At 39.6% G+C, this 20,202-nt stretch overlaps 1 protein-coding gene across 5 annotated transcripts in view; it reads right to left on the minus strand.

Moving 5' to 3' along the window:
* LOC140201512 (KH domain-containing RNA-binding protein QKI) overlaps positions 1–20,202 on the minus strand; it is a 552,710-nt gene that overhangs the window by 374,065 nt on the left and 158,443 nt on the right. For all 5 annotated transcript variants that reach the window (XM_072265742.1, XM_072265744.1, XM_072265741.1 and 2 more), the window contains exon 2: positions 18,818–18,960. In XM_072265742.1, coding sequence (XP_072121843.1) covers positions 18,818–18,960 — 143 coding nt within the window. The remainder of the gene's footprint in view (positions 1–18,817; positions 18,961–20,202) is intronic.

Below are 20,202 nucleotides of genomic sequence, written 5' to 3' on the forward strand. Positions count from 1 at the left end.
TTTTATTTAAGGTCAATGATCTTCTAAATGAGAAAAGTTGGAAATGCAACAAATTTACAGGTGCAGTAGCAGAGGGAACAGAAGAAGCAAACACAAAAGAACTGTATGAGGGTTGTAGATCGGAGAGATAAGACAAAAGAGTGACAGTACAGAGTAAAGCAGACTAAATAACAAAAGGCATCTTTTGTTATCTTAAATAACAAAAGGAAATGTAAATAGAAGCAGCAGATGATATCTAGTAAAACAAGTCTCGAAACATACGCAACTAGCAATGAGGAATGATGTATAAAGGGAAAATCCATAATATCTTAACAGCATAAAACTGCAATTTGTTTTAAAAGTATTTTCTTAATTACCAAAATGAAAACATACCCAACATTATCACCATGTAAATTTTCATGATCTTTCTTTAAGCCAATTTATGACAAGCTATTCCCTCCTTTCACTTTCTGTGCAATACCAAAGTAAAGCCTGTTTACTTAAGGTAATTTTGTAATGGAAAGAAAAAGCAATGATGGAAGTCACTAATGCATTGAGTGTGCAGGATGTGATTAATTTGTGGTAATTTACTTTCTGCAAGTTTCAGCACTTAAACATAGAAAACTTAACTGCAAATAGCTTTCTCATATCAATTGTAGGGACAAAAGTTTTAAAAAGTCCTGAAACAAAATCTCACAAAGGTATGATTTTAACCATTCACAACACTTAATCGTATCATACATCAATTCCTTTTAATGATTTTACTGCTGCCGAGTCACTTGGACTGTTTAGAAAACATTACAAATCTGCTCCAATATTAGATAAAACACTGGTAAAGTGGGTCTTTTGTCCCAAACAAAAATACTGACATTAGCTCTCCTATGCCATACCACAAAGATTTCATGCTGTTTTCTTGTACGAACAAACAAGGTCACTTTTCTCTCCTATACAATTACACGACAACTGGGGAAAACAAATTAATCACAGCAGCTGCTTTGTCTAGTGCAACCAATTTCCCAGTTAACACACTTTGCATTTCATTATATGTCAGTGCTCTGTGCTGTGCTGCCATCTTGTCTCGTGCCTCATCAGTTGATTTATCATGCCAGTTCTTCAGCTTCATTCAATTAAAACAATGTCACAACACTTCTACAGAAAACTATTTCAAGCCACTTCTTTTAAATGCAGCTATAAAAGGCCACAGAAATGTGAAATAAAAAATATCACAATATTAATTAAGCCTGGTGGTATTTCACAGTCTTTTCATTTGCTTTCAATTATAGAACAGCCAATAGCAAGCTATTATCCACTGGTGCACGATTTAGAAGCTACACATTCATGAGATTGCTTAATTTTATCTATATAACAGAGGAAATAATCTGGCCCACCAAACAATACAATATTTACTATATAGACTGGATGTACACATTTTTGAGTTATCCAATTATAATTATTTGTGACATTTTGGTGACGTGACACTAAATGCCATTTTTATGTTCTTAATGCAGAGTATAGGCTTCAAGGCATAACATTCCATTTAATTTTGAAACTTAAACAAGTTATTGCAAGTACAACTGACAGCATTCATAAGAGTTAAAGTCAGAGATAAGCAGGAAGTCAGATGGTGGAGATATTCAAGAAGAAATTAGGTTAAAAATGGGAGGATTTCTGTCTGAAGAATGGGATAAATGATCATGTTTTTATCAACCAAGAAAAATATACCTTCTGAAAATCCAAATATACCACAGTGGTGCTAGAAAGCATGTGAACCCTGTAGAATTATCTCTATTTCTGCATAAATATGACTGAAAATGTGATCTGATCTTTACACAAGTCCTAAAACTAGATACAGAAAACCCAATTAAATAAGTAACACAAAAATGTTATAGTTCTTCATTTACTTATTGAGAAAAAGTATGTGAATCTCTGGGGTAATGCCTTCTACCAAAGCTATTTGGAGTCAGGTGTTCCAATCAATGAGATGAGATTGGAGGTGTGGGTTGTAGAGGTGCCCTGCCCCATAAAAAAAGATGCACAAAGTCAGGTAACTGACAGAGCCTGCTCTTCTCAAGAAAGATCTGTTTATGTGCACCATACCTCAGTCAAAACAACTTTCAGAGGATCTTAGAAGAAGAATTGCAGAGATACATGAAGCTGGAAAAGGCTACAAGAGCATTTCTAAAGACCTGAGTGTTCATTAGCCCACAGTAAGAGAAATTATCTACAAACGGAGGAAACTCAGTACTGTTGCTACTCTCCCTAGGACTGAACATCCTGCAAAGATCACACCAAGAGCACAATGTGCAGTGCTGAAGGAGGTGAAAAAGAACTCAAGAGTAACAGCAAAGGACCTGCAGAAATCCCTCAAACTTGATAAAGTGTCTGTTCGTGTGTCCACTACAGGTTATCCCCGCCATCCGAAGGTAGAGCGTTCCTATGAAACGGTTCGTAAGCCGAAATGTCGTAAAGCGAAGAAGCAATTACCATTTATTTATATGGGAAAATTCTATGAGCGTTCGCAGGCCCAAAAATAACCTACCAAATCATGCCAAATAACACATAAAACCTAAAATAACAGTAACATGTAGGAAAAGCAGGAATGATATGATAAATACACAGCCTATATGAAGTAGAAGTACTTCTCTACAACGATTGCCTGAACAGACCTCCGTAGCGAAAATCTCACGCAACTGCTGTTGGCATAAACACGCTTGCCAGTAACCTTTAAACTATGAAGCTGCCAAATCTACCAAATAACACGTAAAAATACACAGCCTATATAAAGTAGAAATCATGTATGTACAGTGTAGTATCACTTACGGGAATTGGGAAGACATCGAGCATACTGATGATGGTGTGTTGGACTGAGTTGTCGTAGGTTGGGTGGTGCAGTGGCCCCCACCCTCCAGGCGGCTGACTGATACATTGCCGCGAAGAACGCAGCGGTAGCCAGGAGGCACCCAACACATCTTTAAGAAATAAGCCGAAATAAACATGCTAATTAATTAGGTGCTGCCTGGCACGTAAATGTCGGCGCAGATCAGAGGCGATTGTCGACTGCATCGCCTCTGATCTGGGCCGACAATTACATGCTAGGCAGTACCTAATTAATTAGCATGTTTATTTCAGCTTATTTCTTAAAGATGTGCTGGGTGCCTCCCGGCTACCGCTGCATTCTTCGCAAATCGGTACAGTATCTGTCCGGGGCCCCGGTGTTGGGGTGGTGGGACACGGGGGTGTCATCTGATTGTCAATCAGGGCAGGCAGCTCATCTTCTCCTATGACTGCCCACCTCGATGTCGAAGGTCGAGGTGCGTCATCTGCTGTGGCTGAAGTGGAAGGCTTGCTTGACTGCTGAGCCTTGCACATTTTTCCATTGTACAGTTGTTTGTAAGCATTCAAACTATCCTGCAAATATCCCCTAAACCTACGTACCCTTTCAAAATTAAAGTCGTACTTTATCATTGCAGCGAAAATCTCACGCAGTTGCTTCACTTTCTGCATTCGGTTTCGATTGTTATCCTTTCCACTTCCAATTGCATCAGCTCTTCATCTATCAGATCTTGGTCATGGGATGCCAAAACCTCTTCAACATCATCTTCGTCAACTTCCACAAGTCAAACTCACTTTGTCTTTGCTTCGTTCACCACGATCAGAACGCTTAATTATGTCTAGTTTTACGATAAGTGTAACACCCTTATTCTTTCAGGCTTTTCCGACACCTTAGAACTCATCTTGCTAACGGCTGCTCAATGCAACGTGTTAAAGCTATGTCGTTCTGAATCCGGGGCAGAGCGGCTGCTCGGGGCGCGCGCTGCCTTTCTTCGTAACAGTGAAAACACCTTCTGAAAGCAAAAACAGGGTACTAATGTAGGTCTTTCATAACAGTGAGGTTTCGTAAAAGGAACGTTCGAAAAGCGGGGGACACCTGTATAAGAAAAACACCGAACAAAATGGTGTTCATGGAAGGATACCACAGAGGAAACCACTACTTTCAAAACAAAAAAAAAAATTGCTGCACATCTCAAGTTTACAAAAGACCATCTGGATGTTCTACAACACTTATTGAACAGTGCTCTGTGGACAGCTGAGACAAAAGTTGAACTTTTTGGCAGAAATGCGGATTGCTATGTTTGGAGGAACAAGGGTACTACACACCAACATCAGTACGTCATCCCAACTGTGAAGCATGGTGGAAGGAACATCATGGTTTTGGGCTGTTTTGCTGCCTCAGGGCCTGGACAGCTTGCAATCATTGAGGGAACAATGAATTCAAATTTGTGTCAAGACATTTTACAGGAGAATGTCATGGTAGTAATCTGTCACATGAAGTTTAATAGGTTGGATAATGCAACAAGACAATAATATGAAAGATGATAGTAAACCAACAACAGAATAGTTCAGAAAGAAGAAAATTTGTGTTTTGGAATGGCCGAGTCAAAGTCCTGGCCTTAAAGGAGAACAGTCTATCGGGTTCACAAACTTTCTAGCACCACTGTACATCCATTCGTCCCTCCTTATCCAAACTTCTAATCACGTCCTTAAGAAGTCTATCAGACATGACACAAAGATTTTTCTTTGAAGAAACATTTCCTAATTATATTACACCACATCAGTTGGTTCACCAATTCCTTTTTTTGCTAGTTACAACTTCAATAATATGTGTCAAATAATTTCTCAGCTTTCTGGTTTTTCATTTTTGGGAGACATTTATTGTTGTCACATGCTTTTACATTACTGTAAAAACCATTACTATTTTATTTTTCCACAGTGAAGGCATGATATTTTCTCCAATGAAATAATGAATGAATTGTACAAAAATACAAAAGACAAGCAGGAAATTGGTCTCAGTAGTGCGGTTGTTAAACTTAATTAACAGAGGACATATCCAACTGGTTGGCTTCAATGCTGCCTTAAGGTACAGCCGTTATAAAATGTTCACATGCTGGCAAGACTTTAAACCTAATTTCCCAATTCACTCCTGATATTTACATAATTCGGGCAGCACAGTAGCACAGTGATTAGCACAATGCTTTACAGTTCCAGTCACCCAGGCTCAATTTCCACTGCTGCCTGTAAGGAGGTTATAAGTTCTCCCTGTGACTCCGTGGGTTTCCTCCCACAGTCTAAAGATGTACCAGTTGGTAGGTTAATTAATCATTGTAAATTGTCCAGTGATTAGGCTAGAACTAAATCAGGGGACTCCTGGGCAACATGGCTTGAAGACCTACGTTGTATCTCATTAATAAATAATGAATTTATTTAACATCAAGACATTAGTCTCAAACTAAAATGTGTCATCCCAAAATTCTAACATTTTAACTATAGAAGTTGTTTTGAAGAGGAGGAAAACTGCTGCAGAAGCTACAAATTATCTTCAAGTAACCTGAAATTAAGATTGAGAAAACTGTCACCCAATTTATTCTGCTCTGCCTATACAAACCTTATACATAACATTTTCAAGATTATTTTCCATAAAAACACATGAACACAAAAACAAGGGAAGAAAATTCTGATTTTTGAACTCGCTCCATCATTCGATAAAATCATGCGGTATTTGACCTCAGCTCCACTTTCCCCACACATCCATGATACTTTTTCAAGTGATATTCAACAGTCTAGCAATAAATCTTCAGCACACCTATGATAATTTAGAAAATTCCAAAATTCACAACCACTTGTGTAATTAAGTCCTTCATAGTCCAATGTGGATTGGGATTCCTGGTTCTAGTGTTCCTAGCTAAGGAAAACATTTTATTAGCATCTCCCCTCTTAAGTGCTATGTATATTTAAAAAGACACCTATGCTCTTCCAGACTTAAAGAGTAATTTTAAATCAATTCCTCTCATAGGACAATCCCTCCACCTAGAAATTAGTTTAGTGATACTTTATCACCCTGATCCCACGTAAATCCTCAAATTAAGAGATTAAAACTGCATAGTACATCAGATTTGATCTCAGTTTATATAACTGCACTGAAATGGCTACTCCAATCCTCCTAAATTAAAGGCAGTGACATTGTTTCCTACCCTAGTTGTTTACACTGTGCCCATGCTAACTTCCTACATTCAACGCAAAGGCAAATTTTATTGAGGTTTAAGATGGTAGAGCTATTGCACGATACATTAACGTAGAAACATAGAAAATAGGTGCAGTAGGCCATTCAGCCCTTCGAGCCTGCACCGCCATTCAGTATGATCATGGCTGATCATCCAACTCAGAACCCTGTACCTGCTTTCTCTCCATACCCCCGATCCCTTTAGTCACAAGGGCCATATCTAACTCCCTCTTAAATATAGCCAATAAACTGGCCTCAACTGTTTCCTGTGGCAGAGAATTCCACAGATTCACCACTGTGTGAAGAAGTTTTTCCTCATCTCGGTCCTAAAAGGCTTCCCCTTTATCCTTAAACTGTAACCCCTCATTCTGGATTTCCTCAACATCGGGAACTATCTTCCTGCATCTAGCCTGTTCAATCCCTTTAGGATTTTTTATGTTTCAATAAGATCCCCCCTCAATCTTCTAAATTCCAGCGAGTATAAGCCTAGTCGATCCAGTCATTCTTCATATGAAAGTCCTGCCATCCCAGGAATCAATCTGGTGAACCTTCTTTGTACTCCCTCTATGGCAAGAATATCTTTCCTCAGATTAGGGGACCAAAACTGCACACAATACTCCAGGTGTGGTCTCACCAAGGCCTCGTACAACTGCAGTACAACCTCCCTACTCCTGTACTCAAATCCTCTTGCTATGAATGCCAACATACCATTCGCCTTTTTCACCGCCTGCCATACCTGCATGCCCACTTTCAATGACCGGTGTACAATGACACCCAGGTCTCATTGCACCTCCCCTTTTCCTAATCAGCCACCATTCAGATAATAATCTGTTTTCCTGTTCTTGCCACTAAAGTGGATAACTTCATATTTATCCACATTAAATTGCATCTGCCATGAATTTGCCAACTCACCAAACCTATCCAAGTCACCCTGCATCCTCTTAGCATCCTCCCCACAGCTAACACTGCCGCCCAGCTTCGTGTCATCCGCAAGCTTGGAGATGCTGCATTTAATTCCCTCGTCTAAATCATTAATATAAATTGTAAACAACTGGGGTCCCAGCGCTGAGCCTTGCAGTACCCCACTAGTCACTGCCTGTCATTCTGAAAAGGTCCCGTTTATTCCCACTCTTTGCTTCCTGTCTGCCAACCAATTCTCTATCCACATCAATATCATACCCCCAATACCATGTGCTTTAAGTTTGCACACTAATCTCCTGTGTGGGACCTTGTCAAAAGCCTTTTGGAAATCCAAATATATAACATCCACTGGTTCTCCCCTAACCACTCTACTAGTTACATCCTCAAAAAATTCTAAGAGATTCGCCAGACATGATTTTCCTTTCACAAATCCATGCTGACTTTGTCTGATGATTTCACCACTTTCCAAATGTGCTGTTATCACATCATTGATAACTGACTCTAGCATTTTCCCCACCACCGATGTCAGACTAACCAGTCTATAATTCCCCAGTTTCTCTCTCCCTCCTTTTTTTAAAAAGCAGGGTTACATTAGCCACCCTCTAATCCTCAGGAACTAATCCAGAATCTAAAGAGTTTTGAAAAATTATCACTAATGCATCCACTATTTCTTGGGCTACTTCCTTAAGCACTCTAGGATGCAGACCATCTGGCCCTGGGGATTTATCTGCCTTTAATCCCTTCAATTTACCTAACACCACTTCCCTACTAGCATGTATTTTCCTCAGTTCCTCCATCTCACTAGACCCTCGGTCCCCTACTATTTCCGGAAGATTATTTATGTCCTCCTTAGTGAAGACAGAACCAATGTAGTTATTCAATTGATCTGCCATGTCCTTGTTCCCCATGATCAATTCACCTGTTTCTGACTGTAAGGGACCTACATTTGTCTTAACAAATCTTTTTCTTTTCACATATCTATAAAAGCTTTTACAGTCAGTTTTTATGTTCCCTGCCAGTTTTCTCTCATAATCTTTTTTCCCTTTCCTAACTAAGCCCTTTGTCCTCCTCTGCTGGACTCTGAATTTCTCCCAATCCTCAGGTGAGCCACTTTTTCTGGCTAATTTGTATGCTGCTTCTTTGGAATTGATACTATCCCTAATTTCCCTTGTCAGCCACGGGTGCACTACCTTCCTTGATTTATTCTTTTGCCAAACTGGGATGAACAATTGTTGTAGTTCATCCATGCGATCTTTAAATGCTTGCCATTGCATATCCACCGTCAACCCTTTAAGTATCATTTGCCAGTCTATCTTAGCTAATTCACGTCTCATACCTTCAAAGTTACCCTTCTTTAAGTTCAGAACCTTTGTTTCTGAATTAACTATGTCACTCTCCATCTTAATGAAGAATTCCACCATATTATGGTCACTCTTACCCAAGGGGCCTCTCACGACAAGATTGCTAACTAACCCTTCCTCATCACTCAATACCCAGTCTAGAATGGCCTGCTCTCTAGTTGGTTCCTCGACATGTTGGTTCAGAAAGCCATCCCGCATACATTCCAAGAAATCCTCTTCCTCAGCACCCTTATCAATTTGGTTCACCCGATCTATATGTAGATTGAAGTCACCCATTATAACTGCTGTTCCTTTATTGCACGCATTTCTAATTTCCTGTTTAATGCCATCCCCAACCTCACTACTACTGTTAGGTGGCCTGTACACAACTCCCACCAGCATTTTCTGCCCCTTAGTGTTATGCAGCTCTACCCATATCGATTCCACATCCTCCAGGCCAATGTCCTTCCTTTCTATTGCGTTAATCTCCTCTCTAACCAGCAACGCTACCCCACCTCCTTTTCTTTCCTGTCTATCCCTCCTAAATATTGAATATCCCTGGATGTTGAGCTCCCATCCTTGGTCACCCTGGAGCCATGTCTCTGTGATCCCAACTATATCATATTCATTAATAACTATCTGCACATTCAATTCATCCACCTTGTTACGAATGCTCCTTGCATTGACACACAAAGCCTTCAGGCTTGTTTTTACAATACTCTTAGCCCTTATACAATTAAGTTGAAAAGTGGCCCTTTTTGATTTTTGCCCTGGATTTGCCTGCCTGCCACTTTTACTTTTCACCTTACTACTTTTTGCTTCTACCCTCAATTTACACCCCTCTGTCTCTCTGCACTTGTTCCCATCCCCCTGCTATATTAGTTTAAATCCTCCTGATCAACAGTAGCAAATGCTCCCCCTAGGACATTGGTCCCAGTCCAGCCCAGGTGCAGACCGTCCTGTTTGTACCGGTCCCACCTCCTCCAGAACTGGTTCCAATGCCCCAGAAATTTGAACCCCTCCCCCTTGCACCATTTTTCAAGCACGTATTCATCTGAAATATCCCCCTATTTCTACTCTGACAAGCACGTGGCACTGGTAGTAATCCAGAGATTATTACCTTTGTGGTCCTACTTTTTAGTTTATCTCCTAACTCCCTAAATTCACCTTGTAGGACCTCATCCTGTTTTTTTACCTATATCGTTGGTACCTATGTGCACCACGACCACTGGCTGTTCCCTTCCCACTCCAGAATATCCTGCAGCTGCTCAGAGACATCCTTAACCATTTGCACCAGGGAGGCAACATACCCTCCTGGGGTCTCATTTGCGGCTGCAGAAATGCCTATCTATTCCCCTTACAATCGAATCCCCTATCACTATAGCTCTCCCACTCCTTTTCCTTCCCTCCTGTGCCACAGAGCCATCCATGGTACCATGAACTCGGCTGCTGCTGCCTTCCCCTGATGAGACATCTCCCCCAACAGTATCTAAAACAATATATCTGTTTAGGAGGGAGATGACCTCTGGGGACTCCTGAACTACCTGCCTACTGCTATGCTGTTTAGTGGCCACTCATTCCCTTTCTGCCTGTGTAGCCTTTACCTGTGGTGTGGCCAACTCACTGAGCGAGCTATTCACGACTTTCTCAGCATCGCAGATGCTCCAGTATGAATCCAATCGCAGCTCCAGCCGCTCAATGCGGTCTGCCAGAAGCTGCAGCTGGACACATTTCCTGCACACATAGTCGTCAGGGACACTGGAAGTATCCCTGATTTCCCACATGCTGCAGGTTGAACAAACCACGGGGCCGATCTCAGCTGTCATGACCTACCCAATATGTTGCCTCAACTTTTGAAATGTGGACGTGGAACATTGCCGACTGCCTCAGGAGTGGTATGGGCCTCACTGGGAGCAAGCTCCTCCTCAGCCTCTGCTCACTTCAGCCAAAGCCCTTTCACTCTGCTACCACTCACTTCACAGCCCGACGGATAGGGAGGTCCTCTTTTTAACCGCTCAGCGCTCACCTGGATGACGTCACGCGTCTGCACAGTGGTACCGCTCTTTCTCTTGGAGTTGTTAAAACAACTATTGCTACCGCCCTAGCTCACTTAATGTTAACAACATTAACAATATGATTTTTTGTCTGAAGGATTGAATTAACTTTGTAATGAGGCTGTAAAATCCACAAGTGAAAGAATTTTCTCTATGTTCATTTTATCAAACTCCTCTTATTTATAAAAATCTTTATTAGGTTCTGAGCTTTTTTTTAAAAAAATAAATTTTCAAAAGGCATTGATAAATATCATGGAAGTAGTATAACGTTGAAAATTTATAGAATTTATGGCAATGTATTAGTGTGATTGTGCATTAATATGCCTAGGACTCCAGAAATACTAACAGTTCCTGCTTTTCTTACCATCACTGATAACTTCCATTTCTCTACATTATGTTCTAGAAGACACACAGCAGCTTTGTCTCTTACTCTGAATATATCTCCAATATCTTTTTTCAACTTGCAAACTTTGCGCTTAGGTTTATATCATCAGCAACCTTGTGTAAAACATACTTCGTGCCCAAAGCTAAATCATAGATAAAGCCAGTAAACAGCCTCAGTAACTGCTTGATACACCCTACCAATCTTACTCTCAGCTTTCTGTCAACTATCCAATTCATGCCAATACATTGTCAATAATTCCATGAGTCATAATTTTTGCACCATAAGAACTTATCAAATGCATTTTTGAAAATACGTCCTTCTCAAAAAAGCTAAGGGTAGATCTAATATTGGACTTTAAAATTACAAGAGTTCATAATGCTGAACATGCAGATGTTTTTCTAATGATAGATTTTAAAATCATCTATACAAAGCCAATTCAATCCTGTATGATTAAAATTTCACAGCCCAGATGTATTCAATCTTTCTGAACTCTACAGAATAGATATACATCCTGATGAAATAGCAATCTTTAAAATAAATGTATTGTGATAAGTAGAAACCAAGATTATAATTGATGACATAAATGCTGTCTGTATTGTCTAACAGAAGGTGATAGATGCTTGTTAATCACCACTGACGTGCTTGGAGGAGGTGCAAGGAAAACCAAATGAGAGCAGCAGAGAGAGAAAAATGCTGGAACTGCAATGTAAAAACTGAAGTTGCTGGAAATCGTAAATAAAACAACATGATTATTGGGTAGCATCTGTGGTGAGATGAAATTTGGTTAATGATAGCCAGTCATCTTGTTTGGTCTGTAAAATTGCTGAATTTAGTGTTAGGTTCTGAAAGTGAGGTCAGAGTGAGAATGAGAAGGCAAATTAAAATGAAAGACATCTGAAAGCTCAAGATCACACTTTGAGCCAGTCACCCAATCTACAGTCAGCTGATGAAATAAACAGGTTACCTCATACAAAATGTAGTATATTAGATTTGAAATGAAAATAATTGGTATCAGCTGGAAGAAATATTTAGGTCTCTGATAAGAAGCAGAGAGATGAGGGCAGATGTTCCGTCTCTTGAAATGAAAATATCATGAGGGGAGTTAAAAACAAACTGCTGGAGAAACTTGGTGGGTTGGGCAGCATCTTTGAAGGCAAAGGGATTATCAACACCTCAGGTCAAGACCTGTCATTCATTTCCTCTAGAGATGCTGCCTGACCCGCTGAGTTCCTCCAGTAGTTTGTTCTTGCTCTAGATCACATCAGCTGCATTCTCATATCACTGTGAGGAGAATGATTGGTCAAAAGAAAAGAATAAACTAATTTTGGCCACCTTCAATGTATTCCATCAGCTACCCCATCCCTTTCAGCAATCCAATGTAAATGCACCTTCCACAAATCTCAGGTTCACTCATTTCACCAACATTCCCCTTCCCAGGGTACTTTTCAAAAACTCTTCAATTTTCCATAAAAACATCTGTGTTTAGAGAATTTTACATTTCACCTTCAGAAGGCATTTTCTGTGTCATTAATTTAATTGCAAGGTAATTAACTTCCCGTAGGAATTTAAAATTCATAAAAACACATGCTGTCAAGAGCTACTATTACAAGTAACAATTTACATAAATTTGCCACAAATGTTAATTTAGAGAAGCACACAGACTCCATCATCCCTCCCCTAGGTGTTTCCTCCTCCTAGAACATATATTGTAACCTGAACTACATACAAAAGCTTGTAGCAGAATAAACATCAGCTAAATCGACTTACTCCTCACTTGATCAGTGCAGTACAAGCAAGAGGATGGAAAATGATAAAAGCGATGGTGAAGTGTAAGTAGCAAAGCAAGTAAATTAATTACAAAATCACCAGCATCATCCTGGGCTTAATCCTGCAAGTGGTTCCTAATCCAATTTTGCACCATTTGAATTGCTGAATTATGTATCTTGCACAACATCTTCTGTTGTAATCTTAGCTTCGAAGGACAGTCCACATTTGTAAGCTGATTACTTCTGCCAGTCAGCTCTCCAGGGCTGCTTAAGGTTCAGATTCTCACAATTATCGCCGGAGGGTGAAAAAACTGAATTTCTGTCTTCATGACTTCAACTCCAAGTTTTCTATGAAGTCAGTCAGGAGAATGGGATGTAACTTCAAGTCTTTTTCACAGGGGAATTCAGAATTTGGTGCGAGTTAGATAGGAAAAGGCTGATTATCTTCACACTGTTAAAAGATTTCCATCTCCCTTTAAAGAACTAGCTTATACCTTCATTTGCTCTATTTTCTTTATTGTTCAAATATTTTTCTGTTTTTTTTACTTTGCTTGTTTACATTTTTATTAATAAAATTAAAAATCTTAAAGCATGCTAAAACCTTTTAAAGATCTCCCAAAGACATAAATAGCAAATGCTAAAAATGATTGATACTTGCATACTATGTAAACTTCAATGCTTTAAAGCTTTCCTGCAAGTTAAAACATAGTTTAAAGCCATTTGCAAGTCTGTTCTACTTGAAACATTCAACGAGTTAGGATCAATGGCGTTTCCTCTTCCTTTCTACCCCATAATTCCTTAGAGGTCAGTTTAGGCCGGTATTAATAGGCTTTGCAAAATGAACAGCTTTTGCAGAAAGGTTTGTACTTTATCCAGTAATAATGTTATGTGAATCTATCCACTTTGAAGATAAGGGCATCTCAATAAACAAAACTCATACCAGTTCCCTTGGTACTTTTAATAGGCTTCACCGTATTTCAGTTGAGTCTCAACTAGGTAACACGAAAAAAGGTAGAATCAGAATATAATAATAAGATGGCCTTCAGTTCATATGGGATAGGACTTTCAGAATCATGCTATAAATACTTACTAGTTTGGCATCATTCCTATCACCTAAACACTCCATACCTCATGTGCTGCTCCACAGCTCCACACTACAGGAAGATTTAAATGTTAAAAATACTCTCTTTTCAGAAAAGATTAGTATTAGTTGGAACTCCCAAGCTGTATTTAAAATACTTCATCATAAAAGGGTAGCATTGAGAAAGCATTTTTACTGTCCTTTTAACATAACAAAGGAAAAACAGAAAAACACAATGCCCTAAGATACATGCATAGACACATCTCTCAGATATATACCTCATTTTACGTTGCCTTCAGGAAATCCTGAAGTAAAAGCACAGCAGCATTACATTGCAGTTGGGTAAAAACACATAAAAAGGAACTTATTTCATGCTTGGAATATCCAGTCGTGGTTTTTTTCTGCTAGGTTCCGTTAGATTTATCTTTTAAATTTTCTCCAACTGCAGCAGCTCTCTGAATATCACTAAACAGCATTTTCCATCAAATCACCAATTAAAGGTAACAGACAGAACTAAACATGTTTTATCAACAAGCTAATTATCTGAATGGGTGAAATATATTCTTCACCCATATAAAACTAACTCTCTGTAACCTTTGCTAATTAAAAAAGGGACAGTAAATAAGAAAGTGAAGAAATAGAATGAGGGATGGGGGAGTTCAGAAGGCAGTGAAGTGTAGGACTAAGAAGGAGAGGATGATATGCAAGGGAGGGCCAGTGGACAGCTTGGAAAGTAAAAGCAAAGATTTAGTGGAGGGTGGGGCAAAAACAAGATGGAGTCAATGGAGGTCAAGTGATTAAAGTGGATGAGAGTCTAAGAGTTTAAGGCAAGAGCAAAGGCAAACATCTAGGGAGAAAACAGGTAATGAAGGGTGAAAGCACAAAAGGGACAAATGGAGACCATGAAGATAAGGGAGGCAAAGGGAAGTTCACAGTGTGGGAAAGACAAGTGGCTCGCAAAGCACGATGGAGACAAAGAATATAAGGAAACCTCAGGAATGCTGAGAACATGGGGAGGGGGAAGGGGAAAGTTACGCAAGAGCACGAGATGTGGGGGGTAGTGGGGGAGGGGGGTGCAAAGGTATTGAGTGCACAGGAGCTGCTGAGAACACAAGGGAAGGAAGAGATTGTGAAGGATGAGGGGAGAGATAATTGCAAGGATGCTGACACTGTAATAGGGGTGCAAGATTTTAAGTGTTTATTTGCAAAGGTGAGTGCAACTACTGGAATTTGCTCACCACAGTCCAGACAGGTGGATAAACTAAGATGTACATATAGAAAGTTCCAGACCAGAGATAGCAACGTAAGTACCCAACAAGTTTATGCTATAATTCCTTTGTTATGAACACCTGATTTATTTACATTAAACTGTCAAAAAGCAGCATCAAAGGACCAAATGAAGTAATCTATTTAACAGGTTATTAGGTCACTATCTAGAGACGTACTAAAGCTTCAATTATACCAATGTCTAAGAAGAATATGGTAACCTGCTTCAAAAACTATCACCCAGTAGCACTTACATCCACTGTGATGAAGTGCTTTGAGAGGCTGGTAATGAAACACATCAACTCCTACATGAGACATGACTTAGAAAACACTCCAATTTGCCTACCGGCACAAAAGGTCCACAGTAGATGCCATTTCATCGACTCTTTACTCAACCCCTTGGAACATCTGGACAGCAAAGATGCACAAGTCAGGATGCTCTTTATCAACTATAGCTCGGCATTCAATACTATCAAACTCAAAACAAATCAATAAGCTTCAAGACCTAGGCCTCAATATTTCCTTGTGCATTGGATCCTCGATTTCCTCACTTACAGACTACAGTCAGTTCAGATAGGCAACATGTAAGTACATGTTCAGCACAGCATTGTGGGCTGAAAGACCTGTATTGTGCTGTAGATTTTCTATGTTTCTGTGTAACATTTCCTCCTCAATCTCCATCAGCACAGGTGCACCACAAGGCTACGTGCTTAGCCTCCTGCTCTACTCATTTTATACTAATGACTGTGAGGCAAAGCACAGCTCCAATGCTATATTCAAGTTAGCTGACAACACTACTGTCACGGCCGAATCAAAGGTGATGACGAATCAGTATATGGGAGGGAGATTGACAAACTGGCCCAGTGGTGCTGCAACAACAACCTCTCAGTCAATATCAGCAAGACCAAGGAGCTCAATAATGACTTCAAGAAGACGAAACCGAAGGTCCATGAGCCAATCCTAATTGGGGGATTAGACATGCAGAGTTAGCAACTTTAAATTCCTCAATGTTATAATATTAGGGGAACTGTCCTAGGCCCAGCACGCAAGTGCAATTATGAAAAAAGCACAGTAAGGCCTCTAATTCCTTAAAAAGTTGTAAAGATTTGGCATGACATATAAAACTTTGATAAACTTCCTTAGAAGTGTGGTGAAGAGTATATTGACTGATTTCATCATATAGCCAGGTATAGAAACACCAATGCCCTTGAATAGAAAAACCTCAAAAAGTAGTATATATGGCCCAGTCTATCACAGATAAAGCCCTCCCCACCACTGAGCACATCTACAAAGAGCACTGTCACAGGAAAGCAGCATCCATCATCAAGGACCCCCACCACCCAGACCATGCTCTCTTTTCGTTGCCACCACCGGGAAAGTACAAGAGCCTCAGGATCCATACCACCAGCTTCATGAACAGTTATTACCCCTCAACGATCAGGCTCTTGAACCAGAGGGGATATCTTCACTCACCCCATCACTGAACTGTACCCACAACTTACTAACTCGCTTTCAAGGAATCTTCATCTCATGTTCTCAATATTTATTGCTTATTTATCATTATTATTTCATTTTTACTTTTGTACTTGCACAATTTGTTGTCTTTTGCACCTGGGCTGTTTGCCCATACTGTTGGTTGCGATCTTTCATTGATTCTATTGCATTTCTTGGATTTACTGTGTATGCCTGCAAGAAAATGAATCTCAAGGTTGCATATGGTGATATATATTTACTTCATTAATAAATATACTTTGAACTTTAAGAGGCTATTGCTACTGGAACCTTCAAAGTTTTGCAGCAAAGGGCACCTGTGGCATACTGACAGCATCATTAATGTTAAGGAGCTACATTACAATGTTGCTTACTTATCTATTATAAGATTTATTTTGGATTTATCTAATTGTGAACTGAAAAACAGGAAGTTAAAGCAACACAAACGGTGCCTTCAAAAAGCAGTATACAAAATAGGTTGCCAGGGAAAGGTTGTGGAAGAAGAAAATTGTTGATTGTGTGAAAATTTAATTAAGTTTAGCTTGATTTAATTGCTAAAGTAGATGAAACAGTTATACTTAATGGTCAAGATTGTATTCCTACAGTAAGGATACAAAATATAAATACAGTACTATTTAAAACTGTGGCAATCTACAATGTAGTTTTAAGAGTATTACTATAGGCACACTATAGCTGGACTTCAAGGCGACTGGTTCTAGGTGCAAATCCAGCTGACTCCTTGTATACTTTTCATCCATGCTGGCTTGAGTGTCAAGCTAGCAACTGGGCCTCATTTAAAAAAAGACAAATGCTAAAGAAACAGCAAGGTTGCCACCTGATGCACTACAAGGCATGGAGAGGAACTCAACTCAACAACAGGTACACTATCACATAATACTGCTGCTTAATTAACATATTAGCTATAATAACAGTTGAAAGCACAAAGACTATTACAATTTTGGACAATTATTTAAAAGAGAAAAATAATTATTTCACTCTAGCATTAATGAGTACAGCAGATACAAATAACATCATCACTAATAGTACATAAAGAAACTCAGCCATGCTTCCCATGGCTGACATAACATTTGGTGCCTCATACAGTCATTTCACATATATATATTCCTGCTAATATACCCTAAAATCTCACTTCCCCCTCCCAACCCGCCCCGGTTTAGTTCCTGAGATACCAACCTCTTTTGCGTTTGCAATTTCCTGTTGCTCCTGCCCTGCCTACTGAGTTAAATTTCAGCCATTTGCTCACTTCAATTTTCTTTGCTGTACCATTACCAACAACGTAGCACATTATGAACTACATTAAAATTCTGTTAATCCGCAACCCTTGGCCTTTCGGCACTACCCAACTCACAGATATTTCAGAATATCCAATGTTATTCCAATAATATTCCAACATATTATTAACTTCAATTTTAAGCATTATGCAGTAATGAATTTCTCGTGAAACAAGCTTAAAAGAAGCACAGGAAATGAGGCCCAAGTTTTAAGGGAGCACAGGAAGGAGATGCAGCTGGAAATTCAAAGGAGCACAACAACAGAGCCCCAGTACAAGACCTCCAAGAGTGCAGTCACTAGATGCTGTTAGTTTCAAAGATGGTGGGGTAACAAGGACCCAGTGACTACAACCAGGACCCTAGCTGGTGGAATGGTGAATGGGAATCAGTCTCTGAGCATGGGAAGGGTGTCCAGGAAAAGGTACTCCAGCAAGGGAACATGGTAACCATGGCCCCAGTGGCACAAAGGAAATGCAGAAATCAGCACGTGAAGAGCCAAATGCAGAAACATTAGATTACCAGGATGACAGATTTCACTGCTCTACTCTATAACTAAGATGCAGTGAAACTCTGCTATCTTTTTCCCATATGAGACACGAGGGTGAAATGAGCAAGGAAACAGCTGCAAATTCAGTATTTGCCTGCTTTATTTGCTACGAGTGTTGGAGCCTTATTGCAACAGACTCCTCTAGGTCATATCAGTCAAGTACAGAATGGGAGACAGTACTACAGCACTAGTTAAATCAACAGTTAGATAGACAGCAGCAGATAGAGGGAGAAAAACTGGAAAAAAAAGATACACAAAAAGATGTAGGCTAGAGAGAGGATGGAAGGAAGGGGTGAAAAGGAGAAAAAAAAAGTGAGTGATTGCAGATGGGGATATGTGACACCAAGACAGCTTCTTCTGGTCTTCCAGAGTGGTTCACATTGAGACAAGGCAATAACTTGCAGTTGCAGGCAGGGTGGTGGGGGGAAAGAAGTTGATAGTGGTGGGAGTGATTCTAAGGATAAAGTTAAGTAGCTAAGTATGGTATGGATTTCTTAATGGGCATCACAATTGAACACTGCCCTGAGAAGACCATGTTGAAGTTCACTAAATATGCAGGTCCTCCAAACCATTATTAATAGCTTCAATAATATCTAGAATTATGACATGATTGTTCATATATGAACTTTATACTTACATCCGGATATTCTTTAACAGGCACATAAAGTTTCTCTTGTAATTGTACAATAGGCCCCACACCATCTGGTAGTTCGGCACTTCGTTTCTCTGTGCTGCCATTTAATGTGTCGTTGTACATATCTTTCCGCACTCTGCTGATCTCTGCAGAATAAAAGAGATGTTAAGCCAACCCTATGAAGTATTTATCTTAAAAACAGTTGAAAACTGTTCTGACAACAAAAAGTAAGCTATGTTATCTTTCTGGAAAGGTAAGATGATGACAATGACAGACGTACAATACAGCCTTCTATTGTGGCAAGATGCACCAGCCTACCAGATGGTTCCTCATAGGAAGGGAAACTTAATGGGCACTTTCTAAACAATTCACAGGGCTCCAGAGCTAGAATCAGTGAACAATCTATCTCGTGAGTAATTGAGAAAAAAGAAAGGGCAGAAACTATAGAACTTTAGACAGAATTTTGCACGAAGTATTCTCACAAGGTGCACAAGATTCATTTCACTTGCAGATCAGAGTTCTATACTTCATACATCTTGCTTCTTTGGAGCACAAATATCTCAATTCTCAATTAACTCTTAGACACATTGTTGGTACTGCACCTTGTGCAATGCACTAAGGCTTTGTTACCCTTCTGACTTACTATTCACATAAACACATGCTCGCCAGGTTGGCCAAGTATTTCTGAACTGTTAGTAAAAATCACATATTCCTCTGGATCCCTCCACTATAACACCCAGTGAGATGGTGAGAGTGCATTCAGAGACAATGTATGGGTTGGGAGAACTGGGGTGGTTTGGAAGTGAAGCAAGGGTCATGCGTGCAGCCAGCAGTTTGGAATAATAGGAGGTTTGTCATGAGAGCAGAGGTCCATAACTCAAATTGTCTTATCATGCTGAAACTTTCAGGCTAAAACCTGTATTAAAATTGTTATAAGCATGGAGGAATTGACAAATGTATACAATTGCAACCTTGGTGTCACTGCTATCAGTGTCAGTGATATCCATGCTTTTTTTTTATTATCCACAGGAAGTCCATGCTGCAAACAACTTAAAGTCCAATATACTCAATGTCCATCTGACATTTCCTAAACAGCCAAACCATGCCAATATTTTGATATGAAAAATATAAACAAAGATGTAGTAGCATATATAAAAAAGTCAGAAATAGTCTTAGTTTTTGATTGATGACAAAAAAAATCAACACAATACCACTGCAATAATGTACAACACTGTCATTGATCCAAATAGTTTAAAAGATAATTTTCCCCTAGGCTAGCTCCAAATTTCCAGCTCTATATTCATACAGTATATCCTTCCTTAACCAATCCACCTTCAAAAACAGTATAGCAGCAATCATTTCAGGGATAAATGCAATAGGATTATTTT

This window comes from Mobula birostris, chromosome 8 (genome assembly GCF_030028105.1).
Source record: "Mobula birostris isolate sMobBir1 chromosome 8, sMobBir1.hap1, whole genome shotgun sequence".
Classification (NCBI taxonomy): domain Eukaryota; kingdom Metazoa; phylum Chordata; class Chondrichthyes; order Myliobatiformes; family Myliobatidae; genus Mobula; species Mobula birostris.